Source organism: Tamandua tetradactyla, chromosome 17, assembly GCF_023851605.1.
Source record: "Tamandua tetradactyla isolate mTamTet1 chromosome 17, mTamTet1.pri, whole genome shotgun sequence".
In the NCBI taxonomy this organism is placed as follows: Eukaryota; Metazoa; Chordata; class Mammalia; order Pilosa; family Myrmecophagidae; genus Tamandua; species Tamandua tetradactyla.
The window spans coordinates 30,629,750-30,651,409 of NC_135343.1; the positions used below are offsets into that span (position 1 = coordinate 30,629,750).

The following is a 21,660-nucleotide window of genomic DNA, read 5'->3' on the forward strand; positions in this document are numbered from 1 at the left end:
ACATTATTTCATATAAGGCCTTCAAAATCATATGTGTATTTTACACTTACAGCAAATCCTAGTTTGAACTAGCCATATTTCCAGATCACATAGCTAATGGCTCCCTTAGTGGACAGCACAGTTGTAGCAATTATAGTGTACCTTTAACTTATATCACAATCTGCCTTGACTTAATAATATATCATTTCACATGTAATGTAAAAATCCTTACAGCAGTATACTTGCCCTTCCCTCCCTCCATCCTTTGTGCTGTTGTCATATTCTACTTTTTATATATGTAATAAATTCCTCAGTGCGTAATCATTGTTGCTATGAAGAGTAATTTTTTTACCAAAGCAAATGAAAAATGAAAAAGAAAAAAGTATTTATACCATCATATTTACTGTTATTGACATTTATCATTCCTTTGATAATCTGCATTTACATCTGGTATTATTTTCTTTCAACCGCAAGAAATTCCTTTAACATTTATTGTGGGGTAGACCTCTTGGAGGCTCATTCTCACTTTTCATCTAAAGTGCCTTTATTTCACCTTTTTGTTGTTGATGTTGTTTTGACGGTGAGGACAGCTGCAACTATATTTTATTTCTGTAATTTCTGTAACATTTTATTTTGAAGTAATTATAAACTCACGTAGAAGTTGCAGAAATAACGAGTCCCCATGTACCCTTCGTCCAGCTTCCCCCAATAAGAACATCTTACCTAACCATATATAGTTATCAAAACCAGGAAACTGACATTTGAACACTGCTTTAAAATATACATCTTATTCAGGTATCACCAGTTTTTAATGCGTTTTTTTGGATGGGTATGTACCTGCAAAGTGTCATTAGATTTGTGTAATCACCACCACAGTCAGCATGCAGAATTGTTCCGTCATCACAAAGTAACTCCCCCATGCTACTCTTTTATAGTGACACCCTCTCCCGATCCAAGACTCTGGATTTTCTTTTTTGATCTGTTCTGCCTAATTATAAGTTTGTCATTTCAAGAATATCATAAAAATTGAAAACTATAATATCTAATCTAATCTTTTGAAATTGGCTTTTGTTTTTCACAATGCCCTTGCATGCCCATCCAGGTTGTACATGTATCAGTAGTTCTTTCCCTTTTCTTGCTGAGTGGTATTCTGAAGGATGGATGTACTGTTGAAGAACATTAGGGTTATTTCCAGTTTTTAGCTATTACAGATAATTCTACCATAAACTCTCATAAGCAGGTTTTAGTATAAACATAAGCCTTCTCTCTCTAGCGGAAATATCCTAGAGCTTCTCTAGCACTCAATATTTCTTTACTTTAGGCATTTTAGTAGGTATGTAGTGGTATCTCATTGTGGCTTTAATTTGCATTTCCCTAGTGAGTTGCAATTTTGAACATCATTTAATGGGCTTACTTGCCATCCAGTTTGTTTTTCTTTTTCTGTTAAGGTTTTGGTGTCAAGTCTAAGAACTCGTCACCTAATTTAAGGTCAAAAAGCTTTTCTCCTATGCTCTCTTTTGCCAGGTTTTACATTTTTACATTTTACGTGTAACTTGGTGATAATTTTGAGTTAATGATAGTATGAGGTATGAGGTTTTAAAGTTGATTCGATCTTTTATCCACACGTAACCACTTTTTGCAATACCACTTGTTAAAAAAAGATTCCTTCTTCATTTAATTGCTTTTGTACCTTTATAAAATAAAGTCGATTGCCAAAAAAAAAAAAAGTCAATGGCCTGTGTTTATGTGGGTCTAATTTTGGACTCCATTCTGTTCCATTGATCTTTTTGTCTATCTTTCCATTAATAACACACAGTCTAGATTACTGTAAGCCATAAGTATCATAAAATTGGATAGTGACTATTCCAAATTTATTCTTTTTCAAAATTGTTTTATCTGCTCTAGTTTTTCTGCCTTGCTAAATAAATGTTGTGTCCACACCGGAAAAAAAAAATCCTTGTTGGATTTTCATAGGGAATGTATTAAAACTGTAAATAATTTGATTAGGACTGACATGTCTATTCTATTACATATCTCTTTCTTTCAAATCATGAACACAGTATCTACATTTATGTCTGTCCTTTCATTGCTGTTTTGAAGTTTGCAGGATCTTGTACATGTCTTTGTTGGATTTATGATTATTTCATTTTCAAAATAACTTTTAATTTTCGTTTCTGACTGTAAATTGAAGGTATATAAATATTTTATGTGTTGACCTTGTTTCTTGCAGTGTGCAAAATTCATTTATTTTCTAGAGTTTTTTTTGGTAGACCCCTTGGGATTTTCTGCTTAGACAATAATGCCATCTGCAAATAGGCACAGCCTCATTTATTCTAATATGTGTTTATTCTAGTTCCTTTCTTTGCTTTATTGCACTGACTTTAGGACTTTCAGTACTACATTTAATAGGAGTGGTGAGATCATATATCCTTGCATAGTTCTTGATCTTAGGGGAAAGGCATTCAGCCTTTCACCATTTAGTGTGTGTTAGCTTGTAGGTGTTTTGTAGATGTTATTTATCAAGTTGGGGAAGCTCCCTGTTATTTCTAGTGTACTGAGAGTTTTTATCATGAATGGGTGTTGAAATTTTCAAATGTTCTTTCTGCATCAATTGATATGATCATGTGGCATTTTTTTTTTTTAGGCTATTAATGTGGTGGATGGCACTGACTAATTTTTTTTTTTTTTTGACATTGACTGACTTTTGAATATTAAACTAGTCGGGCATTCCTTGAATCAACCCCACTTGGTCATGGTGTTTTTGTTTTTAACCATATTGCTGAATTCAATTTGCAAGTACTTTGTTGAGGATTTTTGCATTTGTTTTCATAAGTGCTATTGGTCTGTAATTTTCTTCTTTCCTACTATCTTTTTTCTGGTTTTGCTATCAGGGTAATGCTAGCCTAATAAAATGTTGAGAAGTCTCCTTTCTTTTTCTAATTTCTGTAATAGAATTGGTAGAATTCACCAATGATTAATCTGGCTTGGGCATATCTTTTTCAGAAGGTTTTTATACTATGGAGTCAATTTCTTTAATAAAACAATTCAGATTATCTGTTTCAGGAGTGGGCAAACTTTTCTGCATACAGCCAGATATTAAATACCCAGGTTTGCAGGCATGTCACTACTGTTTACCTCTGTACTGTAGCATAATATGTGAACAATGTGTAGGGCTGAGATAAATAAAACTCTATCTAAAAAAAAAAACACATAATTTACCTATGGCACTGAGTTTCATATAATTTTCAGGTATTACACCATATTTGATTTTGTCCAGCCATACAATTCTTAACTGGTTAAGTTGTACAAAACCGGATGGAATTCTAAATATGGCCCATGGGCCACAGTTTGCCCACCACTGATCTCTGTCACTTTTACTTTTGGTAATCTGTGCTATCTAAGAATGTGTCTATTTCATCCAAGTTGTCAAATTTATGTATATAGAATTGCTCATAGTACTCCCTTATTTAAATGTCTTTGGGGACCATAAAAACATATATATTCTTTTCATTCCTGATATTGTTGGTTTGTGTTTTCTCTTTTTTCTTTTGTCAGTCTTGCTAGAGGCTCATTAATTTTATTGGTCTTTTAACAGAACTCAGCCTTTTGTGTGATTGGTTTTTCTCAGCTTTTCTATTGTCAATTCATTGATTTCTGCTCTTATTTTTATTTCTTTCTCCTTACTTTCGATTTATATTACCCTTTTTCTAGTTTCTTGAGGGACAAACTTAGATTATTAATTTGAGACTTTTCTAATATAAGAATTTAATATTAAAAATTTCTTTGTAAGTACATTAGTTTTATTGCATATATTTTGACATATCATGTTTTCATTTTCATTCAGCATAGTCTAGTTTTAATTTCTCTTGAAACTTTTCTTTGACCCATCCAGAAGTAGGTTGTTAAATTTTCAAGTGTTTGGATATTTTCCTACTAATTCCTTCCTTCGGGTTAAACTGGATTTATTTTCCTCTTCTTTTTCTTGTTGCAGTAGCTTAGGCTAATTATTTGAATACTTCTTTTTCCATATAAGCATTGAATGCATAAATACCCTGCTAAGTCCTATTTTAACTACATCCCATAAATTTTGATATGTTGTGTTTTCATTTCATTCAGTTTAACATATTTTAATACCTTCCACATATTTTAATACCTTCCCTTGGGCCTTCTTTGGTTATTTAGAAGTCTGTTAGTTTCCAAGTGTTGGAAGATTTTTTATCTTTCTGTTACTGATTTCTACTTTAATTATATTAGGACTTGAGAACTTCATATAATTTCCATTGTTTTAAATTTGTTAAATAAGGTTTAAGACCCAGGATATGGTTGCTCTTGGAGAAGGTTACAGCTGCATTTGAAAAGAACATGTAATCCCCCATTTTGGGTACAGTATTCTATATATTAGATGTCATTTACTTACTGTGTTATTCATTTTTTCTATACTTTTGTTCATTTTTCTGCTTAGTAGTTCTGTTGATTACTGAAAGTGGGGTTTTCTAGTTGGAAGGGTGTGAGGTACCTCTGCTTGTTGTTTGCTTAACATATGGCAGGGCTGGTCAACAGGACTCCTTCCCAGTTTTCTGCACCGGATGGGGAAGTAGAGGGTTGCTGTCTCTTTGCTAATGTTTGCTTAATGCAGGATGTAGATGGTCGACAGGGCTCTTCTGCAGTCTCCAGGGTCTGGTGGTGAGGAGGAGTAAGAGAGGTGCCACTTCTGCCCACATCACGAAAAAAGCTGCACCCCTCTCACTTCTCACCTGGTAAAGCTGAGATATAGTCAGGAAGGTTCTGTCTGTCTGTAGAGCTGCTCTCCTTGGCCCTTTGTTAGAGAAGCAGGCTTTTCTTGGGCCTTATTTTTTGGTCTGTGCACACTGATGTTTCCAGATTATAGACAGCTTTATAGCCCAGGCCAGGTTATATGGGAGGCATAAAAGAAAAGTCTGAAGGGGGGGGGGGGGGCATTTGGAATTATGGCTAGGTCATCACTCAGATCCTAGCAGCCTCTAGCCAGGCTGCCTTCTTTTCTTTAAATTTCAGAATGTTCTCTTAGTTGTTTTAAAAAGCCCAGTCTTTAGTTGTAATTAGTGGGAGGAATAGGGTGCTTTGTGATTTTCTATTGTGATTGGGGTATTTAATTATCTTAATAAAGTTATTTTGCAAACTGGTTTCCTTCACTGGTCTAAAGTTTTGTATTTACTTGGTTTTGCATTGAAGGTTCCCTTTAAACTTGGTTTGTCAGTTATACCTTGCCAAACCAAGGCCCGGATCTCATGTATGGGGTACATGGGTACTTCAGTGGCAGAACTTCTGTCTGTCATGCGGGAGAGGCAGGCTCAACTCGTGGTCAATATACCTCCCCAAAAAAAGACAGGAAAAAAGATAATAAAAAGATAAAAATACAGTAAAATTTGAGACCAAAAAACACCTCAACAGTTAGTAGGCCCCAAAGTTAGGAGGAGACACTCCAAGATATATTGGGAATAAATTCTGACTGGTTCCCACAGAAGGGAGAGAAAATTTTAAAAAATAAAAATAAAACTATATATATATATAGTTTACTCTTTATTATTTATATTATTTATATATATATAAATAATGAAGAGTAAATATGTAAAAATTAAAGTTAAAAAATAGTAGTACCAATAAAAATATACCTATAGAAAAAATACATTGAAAAAAGGGGGGAGAACCCCTAGGCAGATAGGGAGTTTGCCTGCCTGCACTTAACACTTGTCACCAGCAGGTGACACTTCTGAGGCATCCCTCTCTTAGGCACACCCATCCTGGACTGCAACTGCTGGAAGATGGTGTGTATGGTGGGGGGCTGCTTCCAGCCCATGGAGGCAAGACAGCTGGTCCCTGATGTGCTGACCACCGCCCAGGGAACCAGCAAATCTGCCTCATACCACAGCCACTGGGATGGCTATTCCTGCTTCCGGCACCCGGTGGACAGTGAGGCCCACCTCTGGGCTCCCCACAGGCACTGTTGGTTGCTGAGCTGCTCGGGGAAGTTTCCTTAGCCAGTAGCTGGGACAGGCTGGAGTGGAGGTACAGTCAGTTCTCTCCAGTCTCACCTCCATGTACACTGTAGCCTGCCCTTGGTGGGGATCGCAGTCAACCCAACCCATTCTCCTCCTGAAAATTCTGTGGAAACCCTCTTTGATTTCTCACACCCTGGGACCACAGTCCCAGACATTCTCTCCCTGTCCCCTATCTTGTCCCACGGAGCAGAAGTAAATTCAGTTCACTCCACAACGCCATCTTCCTAGGTATGTTTTAGAGTCCTTATGCTAATTCCACTATCTGAGTCATTTCTGAGTCTGTTTCTAATGACTCTTTTTTTCTCCTTCTTATGAGTTATCACATTGTCTTGATTCTCCTATGTAATAAATTTGTATTGTGCGCTTAATATTTTAGATGCTTTGTTTTTGAGAGTCTGGCTTTTTATTGTATTCCCTTAAAAAGTTTTGAGTTTTTTTTCTAACAGGTAGGTAGTTTACTGGTGGTTCAATCTGATCATGGTGTGGATTCTTCTATTTGGGTTTTTTGGGGACTGGTCCTAGAGCAAACTTAATCCTAAATTCTGGCTGATCTGTGACCTGGGTTGCTTTCCTTTCCTTAAGTATCTATCACAACCTTGACTGTTTTTGGTATTGATTACAACAATTGCTTTACGTATTCTGTCCAGTTTTATTCTTTTACTTTGTAGATTTTTATGGCAGGAGTGTGAAACCAATTACTCATGGCCAGAACTGGAAGTGGCATTGATATTTTTAAAAGTTTCCCAGTTGATGCTAATGTGATTTCAAGGTTAAAAAGCACTCTACTGCAGGGTCTCTCAACAGCAGCACTAGTGGCGCATTGGGTCAGATCGTTCTTTGTTGTAGGGGGTTGCCCTGTGTATGGTAGGATGCTTAGCAGCATCCCCTCGCCTTTACCCATTAGATGCCAGCAGTACCTTCCCAGCTGTGCCAACCCAAATTGCCTATAAAAATTGCTAAATGTCTCCTGATGGGCAAAATGACCCCAGGTTGAGAATCACTAACAGAATAGATTATTGCATCTTCTTTAAGCCCTATTTACCCAAAGTGAGATCTGCAGATTTTGGTGGTACTGATATCACTTGGAACTTCTTAGAAACACAGAATATCTGGTCTCACCCACATTTCTTGAGTGAGATTAACATTTTAACAAGATCTCAAAATGCCTTCTGATGTTTGAAAAACAATGCCACAGACCAACAAACTTTTACTTAAAATAACAAATAGTAAATATTTTAGGTTTATGGTCCGTACAGTCTGTCACAACTACTAAACTCTGCCAGGGTAGTACAAAAGCAACTTTTAATAATATATAAGCAAATAAGGGTGGCTGTGTCCCATACAAGTTATAAAAGGCAGCTAGACTCTCTTTTTTAAATCAGATTTTCCACCTAGACAAACTAGTAAAGTCCTTTGATAAGGGTCTTCCTATAGTTATCATTTGTTGCACAGACAGAGTCTAGGTGTGTAAGTTACACAGTAGGCAGCTGTATCTTCAAATTTTAAGTAACAACTACTATTCTCCATTTCCACCTAACACTTCAGTCAAGTAATATTTAAATGCTGTTTAAGTTAGCTAACCAGTGGTTCTTAGCCTTTAAAAATATACCGTTTGATGGCACATTTCTTTTTCTTTATGGAAGAAAAAATGCTTGCAGGGCCCACTTACTTTCCTTTTAGTTATAAAGCTAACAAACCTTTAGGAAAATTGCATTATTAACTCTCAGGTTTTAAAGAGTATTTTAAAGTTAGTTATCTAATTCTTTCAATAAGGAAAGCTTAAAGAGCCTGTGAAACATCTCTTTTGTTTTAGAAATCATTTCTGACTTTCTAAAACTCTGGATCCTGAACAGGGGGGCAGGGTGGATGGCTATTTAGAGGTGGCTATTCTGAACAATGGCACTGCATCAGGGGAACGAAGATTGAAGTCTTTTGTCTTGTTTTGTAAGTTTCTCTTTGTAAGTTTCTCTTTTAATTTACTTGTAAAATGGTACAAAGAGCGGGCAAGGCAAGGCCACCAAGGTGAAGCAGAAATAGAACAAATCTTGACTTTCAGCCACTTCAATGGTGAGCAAAAGAAACTGACTCTTGAGGCTTACGAGGCCAAAGTAATGATACTGAAAACTTTGAAACACTTCCTAAAACTTTCTTATAACCAACAGCTAATGTGTTTTGGTTTTACGTCAATGTCTACTTTAGTGGTTGTAGCCACCTGTACAGAAAGCTACCGCTATCCAAAAGGTATGCCGTAATGTTCTCCTTTGGGGCTGTTCACCTGACTCTGTATAGCCTTACCCTTTAGCCAGTATAGCAGGAGAAATAATTTTTGAGTTACCAAGGCATGCAGAAGATTGAGAATCATTATATTAATTAACCAAAAGGTTCCCAAATACGAATAACTTACTCCTTTAAGATTAAACCCAGTTTTTTTTCTTGCCAAGAAAATTCACTTTTAATATTCTACACTATTTTTAGATAGAAGAATGGATCTTTGATGTATGTGCATAATGTAAAGTTAAATAAACTTAAAGGATCACTTTTTAAAATTCATCTGGGGGCATAAATCCTTTTCTTCCTTTAAAATTTTATACTTTTATAAATTATTTAAGAGATGGCCTAGCTAATGTAGTTTAAAAAAAACATTGTTGGATGTCAATATTCTATAAACTCTAATATCCAAGATCTTTCCCTAAAAAATAACTTCTCAGAAAAACATGTGCACAAAACCTTGATTTTCAGAGCATTCTTATAAAGTACACATAATAAATACCTGGATAACTAACAAACTATATATATGTATTTTTCCATAGGAAAGCACAAGGAGAAGACAAATACATCATGAGCCTCAAGAATTTTTCAACGAAATAAAAAGTTCTCCACAAAAATTCAGCTGTATACAACTCCCAAATTCATTTGATGAACACCATCAAGATTTTACCAGTCCAGATACCTTCAACAAGTCAGAATCTCCATCTTGGTATACAACTGATACCTCCACAATCAGAATGAGCGTCACAGACTTAGAAAGCTTTGGTGGACTTTGGCCTACAATTTCCCAGTTTACTCTGAGTGAAGAGACAAAGGCAGATGTGTACTGTTACAGTTTAATCATATTTTTTCTTTTGATGTTAGTATTTCTCGCTCTGTATTTTCTCTGAAGATGAATAAAATCCTTTTGGTACATTTTAAAGTTTCCAATTCTTCACAGAAATGTTACGATCTTGTTTCAGGGTTTCTTCCCAGAGATTTTCAAGGTAATTGGCTTATAAAAAGAGAGAATACATTTTAACAAAATTTTGTGGATACCCTAAAAATAAAACGTCCTTACAATGGAAATGGTAACATGTAATAGCCTGAAAAAATACTTTGCTGAAGTTTCATCTCACTTAGGAAACCTAGAAAAGCGGCTAAACTTTCTTTGATGAGAAAGGAAATCTGAAAATTAAAATGTTACTGATAAGGAAATTTATAGGAGTAACAGATGTTTTTAAAAATTTTAGACAAACTGATATGCTATATAGATATTGATCATACTTAAAAAGCTAGGCATTATTTTATGAAATGTGATTAATAATTTTCTTACCTTACTACAGTATGGACATTCACCAAAGACAATGTTAAAACTCTGTCTACTAGTCAGTAGTCCTCGCAACCACTGAAGATTTAAAAAAAAAAAAAAAAAAAGATTCTATAATGACAGGGAGCAGTGTAACATGATTATAGTAAATCAAATATTCTAATTTTTTAATGTGTTATACTTTTAATCCTGAAGATTTACCTTATGTTTTGCAAAAAATAAGAGTTATATTTCCTGAGCCAATACCAGACTATTAATTAATATGCTAGATAAGAAGGGCAAATCAGCATGGGATCTGAAGTCTAGACCATTTATAACAAAATGATGGGACCTTTAAGAACTTGATGAAAGTTGCTTCTCTACACCAAAATGACATACACAAAAGTAATACATAATATTCCATGGGGTTAACATAGCCATAATCACAAATTAAGAACCCCTTCAAATTTATAAATACCATGCCCTTTGAAAATTTAGTTCTTAATTTTGGTCTTTTCCTTAATTGATAAAAAGTGGGTTGAATTTCAATCTATTAATTGCAAGCATGAGGCAGTGTTTAAAAAAACTGCATATGCATTATTACAAAAAAAGTACATGCTCTCTCCAAACTCTGTAATTGCACCTGATATTTTGATTTTTATATAAAGTAAGTTAATATTTGTTGCAGTAGCTAAGTTCCTCACTGTTAAAGTCAGACAGCAGCAGTTGCTACCTCTAACTAATCACAACAGTAAATAGGTGATATTACAGATGACTCTGAAAACACTGTGGAAATGCAATGTGTTTCATGTATTGATCCACATACAGTTAACCATATTATCACCCATACCCTATGATGAGTGCTACAGAGAGCAAAGGACTAAAGACAGGACACAAAATAGGCTTCAAATAGAGTAAACGAAATGCCTATGCCTGAGAGTGCTGTGTGATGTTCAGATCACAAAAAGCATTCTCAGTATCAAAAGCAGGATTATTGCATTTATTCTATAATTTAGCCTGAAAAGTAGCAGACACTCTCTGAGTGCTAACTCCCTTTCTCCTTATCACCGCTACCACCTCCACTAAAATGAGTGCAGAGACTTATTATGTTCTGTGGTTACATGAAGTATTTACTAAAAGATTCCAATATGCCATGAGTTTAGTTTATGTGTCAATAAGCTAGGTCCATGGGTGTGCTCAGTGTACCTTTCCCCCTTATTGGGTACTAAACTTTAAGACTTTTCTTCACTCATTAATAACTGTGATGAATAAATGAAGCACATGAGCATCTGGAATAGATCTATAAACGTGGTTAATGGCAGAAGAGATGATCACTACTTATTAAATAGATTTTGAGATTCTGTGCATTTCAAATATGATATGTCCGATATTAACTGTTAGCTGAACAAAACTTGCTGATGTTATTTTTAATTTATTTAATTTTTACCTCATATAAGCATAGTTGATGGAAAGGTTGTCCACATTGGGGATTATCACATACTTGATCAGGAATTGCACCATCAAGTTGATATGCATAGCAAATTCCACAATCCATAGTGAAATCCTTCAAAAGAAAATATTTGTAAGTGTTTGTGTTTAAGCTAAGGAAGAATAAATAGTATAGTACAAACATTACAAAATTTTTATGAACATAGATTTTATAATTATATAAATCTTGTTTAGGGAATACAATCACATCACTATTTAACTTAAAAATTCTTCAACTACAAGAAAAAGGCCTAAACATCCTCACTAGTTTTAGTCTACACTATAGCAATTGTGTCAAAAATCAACTCTAAGTTTAATGTACTTGCAATGTAGTGATATCTGTTCAATTTTGAAAAACAGGACTGCCATCCTTCAAAAACATATCAAGCTAATTAGAATTTTATTTCAGTTATCCGTAAGGAGATAGTACAAAAAGTTGAAACACCTCATCAGCTACTCTGGACCTTTCCCCTCTCTTTTACTAATAAAGATGCTTGTCAATTACTTTACTGTTGTGAAGACAATGGAGAAAGTCTACTTTATAACTATCAATCAAAAGTTAAATTCCTTGATGCACCTATTGCTTGCGGTTCAGAAATCTGTGTTATTATGCTCCACCAATCCTGTCCCCTTTCTGACTCATTCTTCTCTGGTGCCGAAAAGAAGCGCATTTCACTTTAATTACACAGCACTACTGGGAACATGAAAGCTCTGCTCCAACAACTTACAGACTTCTCCAGGATAGCACGAGCAGGAAAATCAGTTTCTAAAACATCTTTCAAGTTTTGGAACAGACTGTTTTCTGGATCCCTGAAAACATTAAAAAAAAATAAAGTATTTTTGCTATTAGATTTGTAAACTCACAGAAAAGTAACAAGTACACTGCCAAGATACTTACCACAGATGTATATTCTTGCTTAGCTTAATTCCCAGGGGTTTTACCACTTCAGATGTTAACAAAACAAAGCAAAAAAAAATTAATAATTTAGGGTTTGCTTCTCCCATTTTGTAAAGCCACAGAATTTGGCACAGGATTTGCTTCTTAACTATTTGGTTACAAAATCCAAATCATATATATTTTAAATATATATATTTATATATTTAAAACACAAAAGTATACAGTTCAGAATGATGAGACATTTCATTTAAAATAACTACTATTAACACGTTAATATTTTAGAATAATATTGGTTCATAAAGCTTTTAGGATTCTTTTAAAAACATTTAAATCTGAGATCTCATACCATGGTCAGCTCCAAGAAAGCAGCACTCAGGAAGCATAGTGGGATGCCTGGGGTCTACCTCTATATTTATCGAAACATTGTTCCCTAGAATGAAAGAAAATCTGGAATTCTGGTCAAAAGTAAATATAGTAAAGTTTAAATAAAACTTTTCTATGGAGTGATTTACAGGTCTCTCATATGAAAACTTTCACAGCAAATTACCATTTTTAATAGGTAATGATTTAAATAACTTTCCATATCTATCTTGAAACAGTTTATAATCCATACAATTGTGGCCAATCATAAGACTACAAATACTATTAACTGGTAAAAAATAAACACATTTTGAATTTCGTGTTTTAGGAAGGTCTACAATCATTTTATAAATATACTGAATTCTTTCATTCCCTGTGAAAGTTTTCTTATAAAGCTAAAAAAAGAATTCAATTCATATTAAAATGGACATTGGGCATTTAATAACTAAAATAACACATTTCCCAATTTAAGGCCAGCTTCTTTTTATAAACTTTCACTGTAGCACAGTATGAATCTCAGAAATTTTATTATAATTTTTTGAAGGTACATAATATATTTAAGATCAGTTTAATTTTCATTTTAAGGTAAAAACATCTCAAGAAATCTGTACACCATAGGACAAGCTTTTTGCTAAGGTCAGCAACAAAATAAATAGAATTATTACACATCTGGCAAAAGAGGCAATCTAGTAAAAAAAAAATCACTATTAAGACACTGAATGTGAAAAGTAAAAACACAAAAAAGTTATCCTCTAATCTCATTTGTTTACACATTCTTTACCATGAATACAAATTCCATATAAGCCTTTCTACTAACAGCTCTAGAAAATATGTTCATTCAACAATAACTATATTAACTCATCTTTCAATTTATTTGCTGAAAATCTGACTCAAACAGGCAAATCAAGGAGTGAAGGAAAAAAAAAGTACTAAAGACATAAATAGAAGGGAGCGAGAACAAAAACAAGGCCATTTATTGTGAACAACAAGAAATGGACTAAAACATATTTAATTATAACTTAAGATTAATTCTTTTGATGGGGACATGAAAATAAATTGCTATATTTCTTTGAAGGAAATATTTTCATTCTTAATATCTACTTGTTCCCAAATATACCATAATTTTATTAACTGTTGCAAATTAAATACTGATAGACTTTTTCAAACTAGGAAAGTAACAATACTATTTGTGGAACTGCTGTACAATTATACTTCCTTCTCTTAATAACATGTCACTTCCCCCCCCAAGAAAAACTATTATGCCTGGATAGAAACTATAAAAATTGCTGGGTAAATTGGATCTGATTCACATCAGAATTTCAAAATATCCTTAACGTACTATATGGGCTAGGAAAAAAAGGAGGGATAAATGGGTATCATATACCAGCTAACCAATAACCATGTGGTATTTAATGTGATCTCAGACTACAGACAAGTTAAACTCTAAAATTGATTCAATGTATCATTGTATTATCAAGAGAACATGGTTACATGGCAGGGATGATTTTTATCATTATACCATATCTTATTCATTCAGATCATATATTTATGGTAAAGAAAATTATTTAAAATATATTCAACTCTTATCTTGTGTTTTCTGTAGATTTTCCAGTGGCATGATCACTCAGTTTATCTGCTACATTTTTCTAAGAATATATTCCCAAATTTGTTCACACCCATCTTGTCTAGTTTCATAGATGATTTCATTATTTCTTAGTTTTGGGGGGATATGTCCTAAGTAACATAATTGTGAATAACGTGCTCCACTGTTCCTGTGCTAATTAAAATCTAATTAAACACTGTCTCTAAATGCTACTTTCATAGAATCATCACCTTTTATAATGAAACACCTCAGGACTTGCCCTTTTTCACCAGAAATGTTTACATTTAAATAAGTAGAAGTAAATCACAGTTCATTACAAAAAGTTTTAATAGCGCCATAGAAAGAAGCCTTCTCTAATAGTCTTACTATCATCTTTAGATTCATTTTCTTAAGTAATAAAAAATAAAGTCAAACACCTGAAAGAAAAATTTAAGCCTTTTTTCTTTACCTAATGCAATTCTGCGTGCTGTTGCACTCCGTGAAGGTTTTTCTGGCTCAAGTACCCAAGTTTTCTCATCAATTTCATCCATAGCATCCCAGAATGCCTTCAGTGATTCTAATGCTGCCAAAAACTGACTATGAATGCTTATTAAGGAGCTCTGTGAAAAGATGAAAGCTGAATAAGTTATATGGCACTCTACCAACAGCAGATAACCTTTCACTTAAAATACAACTCAATTTAGAACTGTAAGCTCTATTTAATTTCAGCTAGAAACTGACTCCAATAAACAAGAGTCAACTCTCCCTACTTCACATCACTTCACCTCGATTAGCATTAACAGGATTCTACTCTGTCACCATGCACCGTACTGAGGAAGAACGGCTTTTTTAAAACCGTATTTGTTTTTATGGTGATGCAGACAGTACTACACATAAGGAATAGTAATTACTAATAAAGATGATAGGCATGCACAACTTTATTAACGTATTTAATCTATCTAATACATACTGAGCACAGTGTCTATACAATCCTAAGTAGGAAAATTGTCTAATTTCGCTTTTGATGCAGTTAATAAGTTAAAGGCAGTGCTAGCTGTAATCTGATTGCTACTTCATCTTTAAATATTAATAAATAACTGTGCACACCTCATTGGGCAAGGAGTATGAAAAAGGTTATACTTGTTTTTACGAATTCAAACTGAACTTAAAAACAAGATTTCTTTCCACATTTAACTTTTAACCACTCTCATAACTCAATATTTCAGACATTAATTCTTTATGGGAATTACCTTAAATACATTTTCTCTAAATGAAAAGAGTAGAGCCACCACAGATTTTAAATATCAATTTACATTTGAACTTTTACACAAAGTCAGTATTCCTCATAAAATAAACTGTTTAAAGATACAACTAATTTACTAAATAGTTTTATATAAAAAGCAATCAAAACGAAAACAGTGTAAAGATAGATTTACTTTTGTTTCATACAAGCAAAACACAAAAAGTCACTGAAAACACTAGAAATATATTCATCTGAAATAAATGATACACACTAACAAAGCAAGAATATGACACACCCCGAATGAGATGAAAAGAAAGAGCCCTATGTACTCAAGGAGAAGCTTTTCTATTTCATCACTTTATAACTGGATGAATGGTTTCAACTCTTCTGAACATCTTTACACCCAGAAAAAAAGTAAGAGTAGGAACTACAGCTCAATGCCTGTGTGAATGCACACAACTACTCATAATCAAAAGCTAACAGGCACTCTTCCTCTTTCTCCGCCGGCGGCGCTCCCGCCGCCATCCAGCCCTCCTCTTCCTCTTTCTCCGCCGGCAGCGCTCCTGCTGCCATCCAGCCCTCCTCTTCCTCTTTCTCCGCAGGCGGTGCTCCCGCCGCCATCTTGCCCTTCTCTTTCCCCTTCTGCTCCAGCGGCGCTCCATCCGCCATCTTATCCTTCCCTTTCGCCTCCTGCTGCGGCAGCTCTCCAACCACCACCATGCCCTCTTCCGCCTTCACCGGCTTCTCCGCCACCGTCATCGACAGCCTTGCCACCCTCACCTTTCCTCCTCCAGAACAACTACTAGGGGAGTAGAAACGATACAGAACAGCTCCCGGAGCCACGACAGAGATAAAAAAGACAGCGTACCCCATCCTGGAATGGCTGACTGTCTGGGAGAACCAGCTCCGGTGAGATCGCCGAGGGGCGCGGGCTTTCCCGGGCGGGGTGGCAAGCGGCCGGAGTCTCTCCCTTCCTCCTTCCCGGGCCAGCTGGCAGAATTGGGCAGGCGGTCCCCTCAAGCCGTGGCGACTGGCGCCCCCACCACGCGAGGCCCCCCAGATCAACTGAGAGAATTGGATCGGAAATCCTCAGACTGCGGAGAATGGTGACCGGGGGGGGGTCCCTTCCAAACACGTGACTCCCCGGTCCGGCTGGGAACGGTGCACTCTCCCGGGCTGCAGCGGCTGGCACCCTCCCGCCACGCTTGGCGCCCCTGGCCGACTAGGAAATTCAGACGGGCGCTCTCCCGGGCTGCGGTGGCCGGCGACCCTTCCCGCGTTCAGACCCCCGGGCCGGCTGGCACTCTTCCAAACCGCTTCGGCTGGCGAACCTCCCCCACGGCGAGAGTTTTCCAAAGTTAAAGGACCCACAGCACCTTTTACTGGTGGGACCCGCAGACAAACGTGTGCCACGAGTGCCACCTACTGGGCAGGATAAGAAAAACAGAACCCAGAGATTTCACAGAAAAATCTTTCAACCTGTTGGGTCCAACTCCCAGGGAAATCTGACTAAATGCCCAGACACCAGCAGAAGATAATGGATCACGCTCAGAAAATTGAAAATATGGCCCAGTCAAAGGAACAAACCAATAGTTCAAATGAGATACAGGAGCTGAGACAACTAATGCTGAATATACGAACAGAAATGGAAAACCTCTTCAAAAACGAAATCGATAAATTGAGGGAGGACATGAAGAAGACATGGGCTGAACAAAAAGAAGAAATAGAAAAACTGAAAAAACAAATCACAGAGGTTATGGAAGTGAAGGATAAAGTAGAAAAGATGGAAAAAACAATGGATACCTACAATGATAGATTTAAAGAGACAGAAGATAGAATTAGTGATCTGGAGAATGGAACATCTGAATTCCAAAAAGAAACAGAAACTATCGGGAAAAGAATGGAAAAATTTGAACAGGGTATCAGGGAACTCAAGGACAATATGAACCGCACAATATACGTGTTGTGGGTGTCCCAGAAGGAGAAGAGAAGGGAAAAGGAGGAGAAAAACTAATGGAAGAAATTATCACTGAAAATTTCCCAACTCTTATGAAAGACCTAAAATTACAGATCCAAGAAGTGCAGCGCACCCCAAAGAGAATAGACCCAAATAGGCATTCTCCAAGACACTTACTAGTTAGAATGTCAGAGGTCAAAGAGAAAGAGAGGATCTTGAAATCAGCAAGAGAAAAACAACCCATCACATACAAGGGAAACCCAATAAGACTATGTGTAGATTTCTCAGCAGAAACCATGGAAGCTAGAAGACAGTGGGATGATATATTTAAATTACTAAAAGAGAAAAACTGCCAACCAAGACTCCTATATCCAGCAAAATTGTCCTTCAAAAATGAGGGAGAAATTAAAACATTCTCAGATAAAAAGTCACTGAGAGAATTTGTGACCAAGAGACCAGCTCTGCAAGAAATACTAAAGGGAGCACTAGAGTCAGATACAAAAAGACAGAAGAGAGAGGTATGGAGAAGAGTGTAGAAAGAAGGAAAATCAGATATGATATATATAATACAAAAGGCAAAATGGTAGAGGAAAATATTATCCAAACAGTAATAACTCTAAATGTTAATGGACTGAATTCTCCAATCAAAAGACATAGACTGGCAGAATGGATTAAAAAACAGGACCCTTCTATATGCTGTCTACAGGAAACACATCTTAGACCCAAAGATAAACATAGGTTGAAAGTGAAATGTTGGGAAAAGATATTTCATGCAAATAACAACCAGAAAAGAGCAGGAGTAGCTATACTAATATCCAACAAATTAGATTTCAAATGTAAAACAGTTAAAAGAGACAAAGAAGGACACTATCTACTAAGAAAAGAACAATTAAACAAGAAGACATAACAATCACAAATATTTACACACCGAACCAGAATGCCCCAAAATACGTGAGGAATACACTGCAAACACTGAAAAGGGAAATAGACACATATACCATAATAGTTGGAGACTCCAATTCACCACTCTCATCAATGGACAGAACATCTAGACAGAGGATCAATAAAGAAATAGAGAATCTGAATATAACTATAAATAAGCTAGACTTAACAGACATTTATAGGACATTACATCCCAAAACAGCAGGATGCACCTTTTTCTCAAGTGCTCATGGATCATTCTCAAAGATAGACCATATGCTGGGTCACAAAGCAAGTCTTAACAAATTTAAAAAGATTGAAATCATACACAACACTTTCTCAGATCATAAAGTAATGAAGTTGGAAATCAATAATAGACGGAGGGCCAGAAAATTCACAAATACGTGGAGGCTCAACAACACACTCTTAAACAATGAGTGGGTCAAAGAAGAAATTGCAAGAGAAACTAGTAAATACCTCAAGGTGAATGAAAACGAAAACACAACATATCAAAACTTACGGGACGCAGCAAAGGCAGTGCTAAGAGGGAAATTTATTGCCCTAAATGCCTATATCAGAAAAGAAGAAAAGGCAAAAATGCAGGAATTAACTGTCCACTTGGAAGAACTGGAGAAAGAACAACAAACTAACCCCAAAGCAAGCAAAAGGAAAAAATAACAAAGATTAGAGCAGAAATAAATTAAATTGAAAACATGAAAACAATAGAGAAAATCAATAAGACAAGAAGTTGGTTCTATGAGAAAATCAATAAGATTGATGGGCCCTTAGCAAGATTGATAAAAAGAAGAAGAGAGAGGATGCAAATAAATAAGATCAGAAATGGAAGAGGAGACATAACCACTGACCTCACAGAAATAAAGGAGGTAATAACAGGATACTATGAACAACTTTACGCTAATAAATACAACAATTTAGATGAAATGGACGGGTTCCTGGAAAGACATGAACAACCAACTTTGACTCAAGAAGAAATAGATGACCTCAACAAACCAATCACAAGTAAAGAAATTGAATCAGTCATTCAAAAGCTTCCTGAAAAGAAAAGTCCAGGACCAGACGGCTTCACATGTGAATTCTATCAAACATTCCAGAAAGAATTAGTACCAACTTTCCTCAAACTCTTCAAAAAAATCGAAGTGGAGGGAAAGCTACCTAATTCATTCTATGAAGCCAACATCACCCTCATACCAAAACCAGGCAAAGATATTACAAAAAAACAAAACTACAGGTCAATCTCTCTAATGAATATAGATGCAAAAATCCTCAACAAAATTCTAGCAAATCATATCCAACAACACATTAAAAGAATTATACATCAGGACCAAGTAGGATTCATCCCAGGTATGCAAGGATGGTTCAACATAAGAAAATCAATTAATGTAATACACCATATCAACAAATCAAAGCAGAAAAATCACATGATCATCTCAATTGATGCAGAGAAGGCATTTGACAAGATTCAACATCCTTTCCTGTTGAAAACACTTCAAAAGATAGGAATACAAGGGAACTTCCTTAAAATGATAGAGGGAATATATGAAAAACCCACAGCTAATATCATCCTCAATGGGGAAAAATCGAAAACTTTCCCCCTAAGATCAGGAACAAGACAAGGATGTCCACTATCACCACTATTACTCAACATTGTGTTGGAGGTTCTAGCCAGAGCAATTAGACAAGAAAAAGAAATACAAGGCATCAAAATTGGAAAGGAAGAAGTAAAACTATCACTGTTTGCAGATGATATGATACTATACGTCGAAAACCCGGAAAAATCCACAACAAAACTACTAGAGCTAATAAATGAGTGCAGCAAAGTAGCAGGTTACAAGATCAACATTCAAAAACCTGCAGCATTTCTATACACTAGTAATGAACAAGCTGAGGGGGAAATCAAGAAACGAATCCCATTTACAATTGCAACTAAAAGAATAAAATACCTAGGAGAAATTTAACTAAAGAGACAAAAAACCTATATAAAGAAAACTACAAAAAACTGTTAAAAGAAATCACAGAAGACCTAAATAGATGGAAGGGCATACCGTGTTCATGGATTGGAAGACTAAATATAATTAAGATGTCAATCCTACCTAAATTGATTTACAGATTCAATGCAATACCAATCAAAATCCCAACAACTTATTTTTCAGAAATAGAAAAACTAATAAGCAAATTTATCTGGAAGGGCAGGGTGCCCCGAATTGCTAAAAACATCTTGAGGAAAAAAAACGAAGCTGGAGGTCTCGCGCTGCCGGACTTTAAGGCATATTATGAAGCCACAGTGGTCAAAACAGCATGGTATTGGCATAAAGATAGATATATCGACCAATGGAATCGAATAGAGTGCTCAGATATAGACCCTCTCATCTATGGACATTTGATCTTTGATAAGGCAGTCAAGCTAACTCACCTGGGACAGAACAGTCTCTTCAATAAATGGTGCCTAGAGAACTGGATATCCATATGCAAAAGAATGAAAGAAGACCCATATCTCACACCCTATACAAAAGTTAACTCAAAATGGATCAAAGATCTAAACATTAGGTCTAAGACCATAAAACAGTTAGAGGAAAATGTTGGGAGATATCTTATGAAACTTACAATTGGAGGCGGTTTTATGGATCTTAAACCTAAAGCAACAGCACTGAAGAAGGAAATAAATAAATGGGAGCTCCTCAAAATTAAATACTTTTGTGCATCAAAGAACTTCATCAAGAAAGTAGAAAGACAGCCTACACAATGGGAGACAATATTTGGAAATGACATATCAGATAAAGGTCTAGTATCCAGAATTTATAAAGAGATTGTTCAACTCAACAACAAAAAGACAGCCAACCCAATTACAAAATGGGAAAAAGACTCGAACAGACACCTACCAGAAGAGGAAATACAAATGGCCAAAAGGCACACGAAGAGATGCTCAATGTCCCTGGCCATTAGAGAAATGCAAATCAAAACCACAATGAGATATCATCTCACACCCACCAGAATGGCCATTATCAACAAAACAGAAAATGACAAGTGCTGGAGAGGATGCAGAGAAAGAGGCACACTTATCCACTGTTGGTGGGAATGTCAAATGGTGCAACCACTGTGGAAGGCAGTTTGGCGGTTCCTCAAAAAGATGAATATAGAATTGCCATACGACCCAGCAATACCATTGCTGGGTATCTACTCAAAGGACTTAAGGGCAAAGACACAAACGGACATTTGCACACCAATGTTTATAGCAGCATTATTTACAATTGCAAAAAGATGGAAACAGCCAAAATGTCCATCAACAGAAGAGTGGCTAAACAAACTGTGGTATATACATACGATGGAATATTATGCAGCTTTAAGACAGGATAAACTTATGAAGCATGTAATAACATGGATGAACCTAGAGAACATAATGCTGAGTGAGTCTAGCCTAAAACTAAAGGACAAATACTGTATGGTCCCACTGATGTGAACGGACATTCGAGAATAAACTTGGAATATGTCATTGGTAACAGAGTCCAGCAGGAGGTAGAAACAGGGTAAGATAATGGGTAATTGGAGCTGAAGGGATACAGACTGTGCAACAGGACTAGATACAAAAACTCAAAAATGGACAGCACAATAATACCTAATTG

At 35.8% G+C, this 21,660-nt stretch overlaps 2 protein-coding genes across 8 annotated transcripts in view; one reads left to right on the forward strand and one right to left on the reverse strand.

The window, feature by feature from the left end:
• The window catches only part of VRK2 (VRK serine/threonine kinase 2), a 129,236-nt gene extending 120,029 nt beyond the window's left edge, over positions 1-9,207 (forward strand). For all 7 annotated transcript variants that reach the window (XM_077134280.1, XM_077134278.1, XM_077134283.1 and 4 more), the window contains one exon: positions 8,828-9,207. In XM_077134280.1, coding sequence (XP_076990395.1) covers positions 8,828-9,175 — 348 coding nt within the window. In that variant the 3' untranslated portion in view covers positions 9,176-9,207. The remainder of the gene's footprint in view (positions 1-8,827) is intronic.
• The window catches only part of FANCL (FA complementation group L), a 78,606-nt gene continuing 65,738 nt past the window's right edge, over positions 8,793-21,660 (reverse strand). Inside the window, exons 8-14 of the mRNA XM_077134286.1 lie at positions 14,371-14,521; positions 12,306-12,389; positions 11,960-12,005; positions 11,790-11,871; positions 11,021-11,137; positions 9,601-9,672; positions 8,793-9,279 (exon numbers count right to left, since the gene is read on the reverse strand). Coding sequence (XP_076990401.1) covers positions 9,244-9,279; positions 9,601-9,672; positions 11,021-11,137; positions 11,790-11,871; positions 11,960-12,005; positions 12,306-12,389; positions 14,371-14,521 — 588 coding nt within the window. The 3' untranslated portion in view covers positions 8,793-9,243. The remainder of the gene's footprint in view (positions 9,280-9,600; positions 9,673-11,020; positions 11,138-11,789; positions 11,872-11,959; positions 12,006-12,305; positions 12,390-14,370; positions 14,522-21,660) is intronic.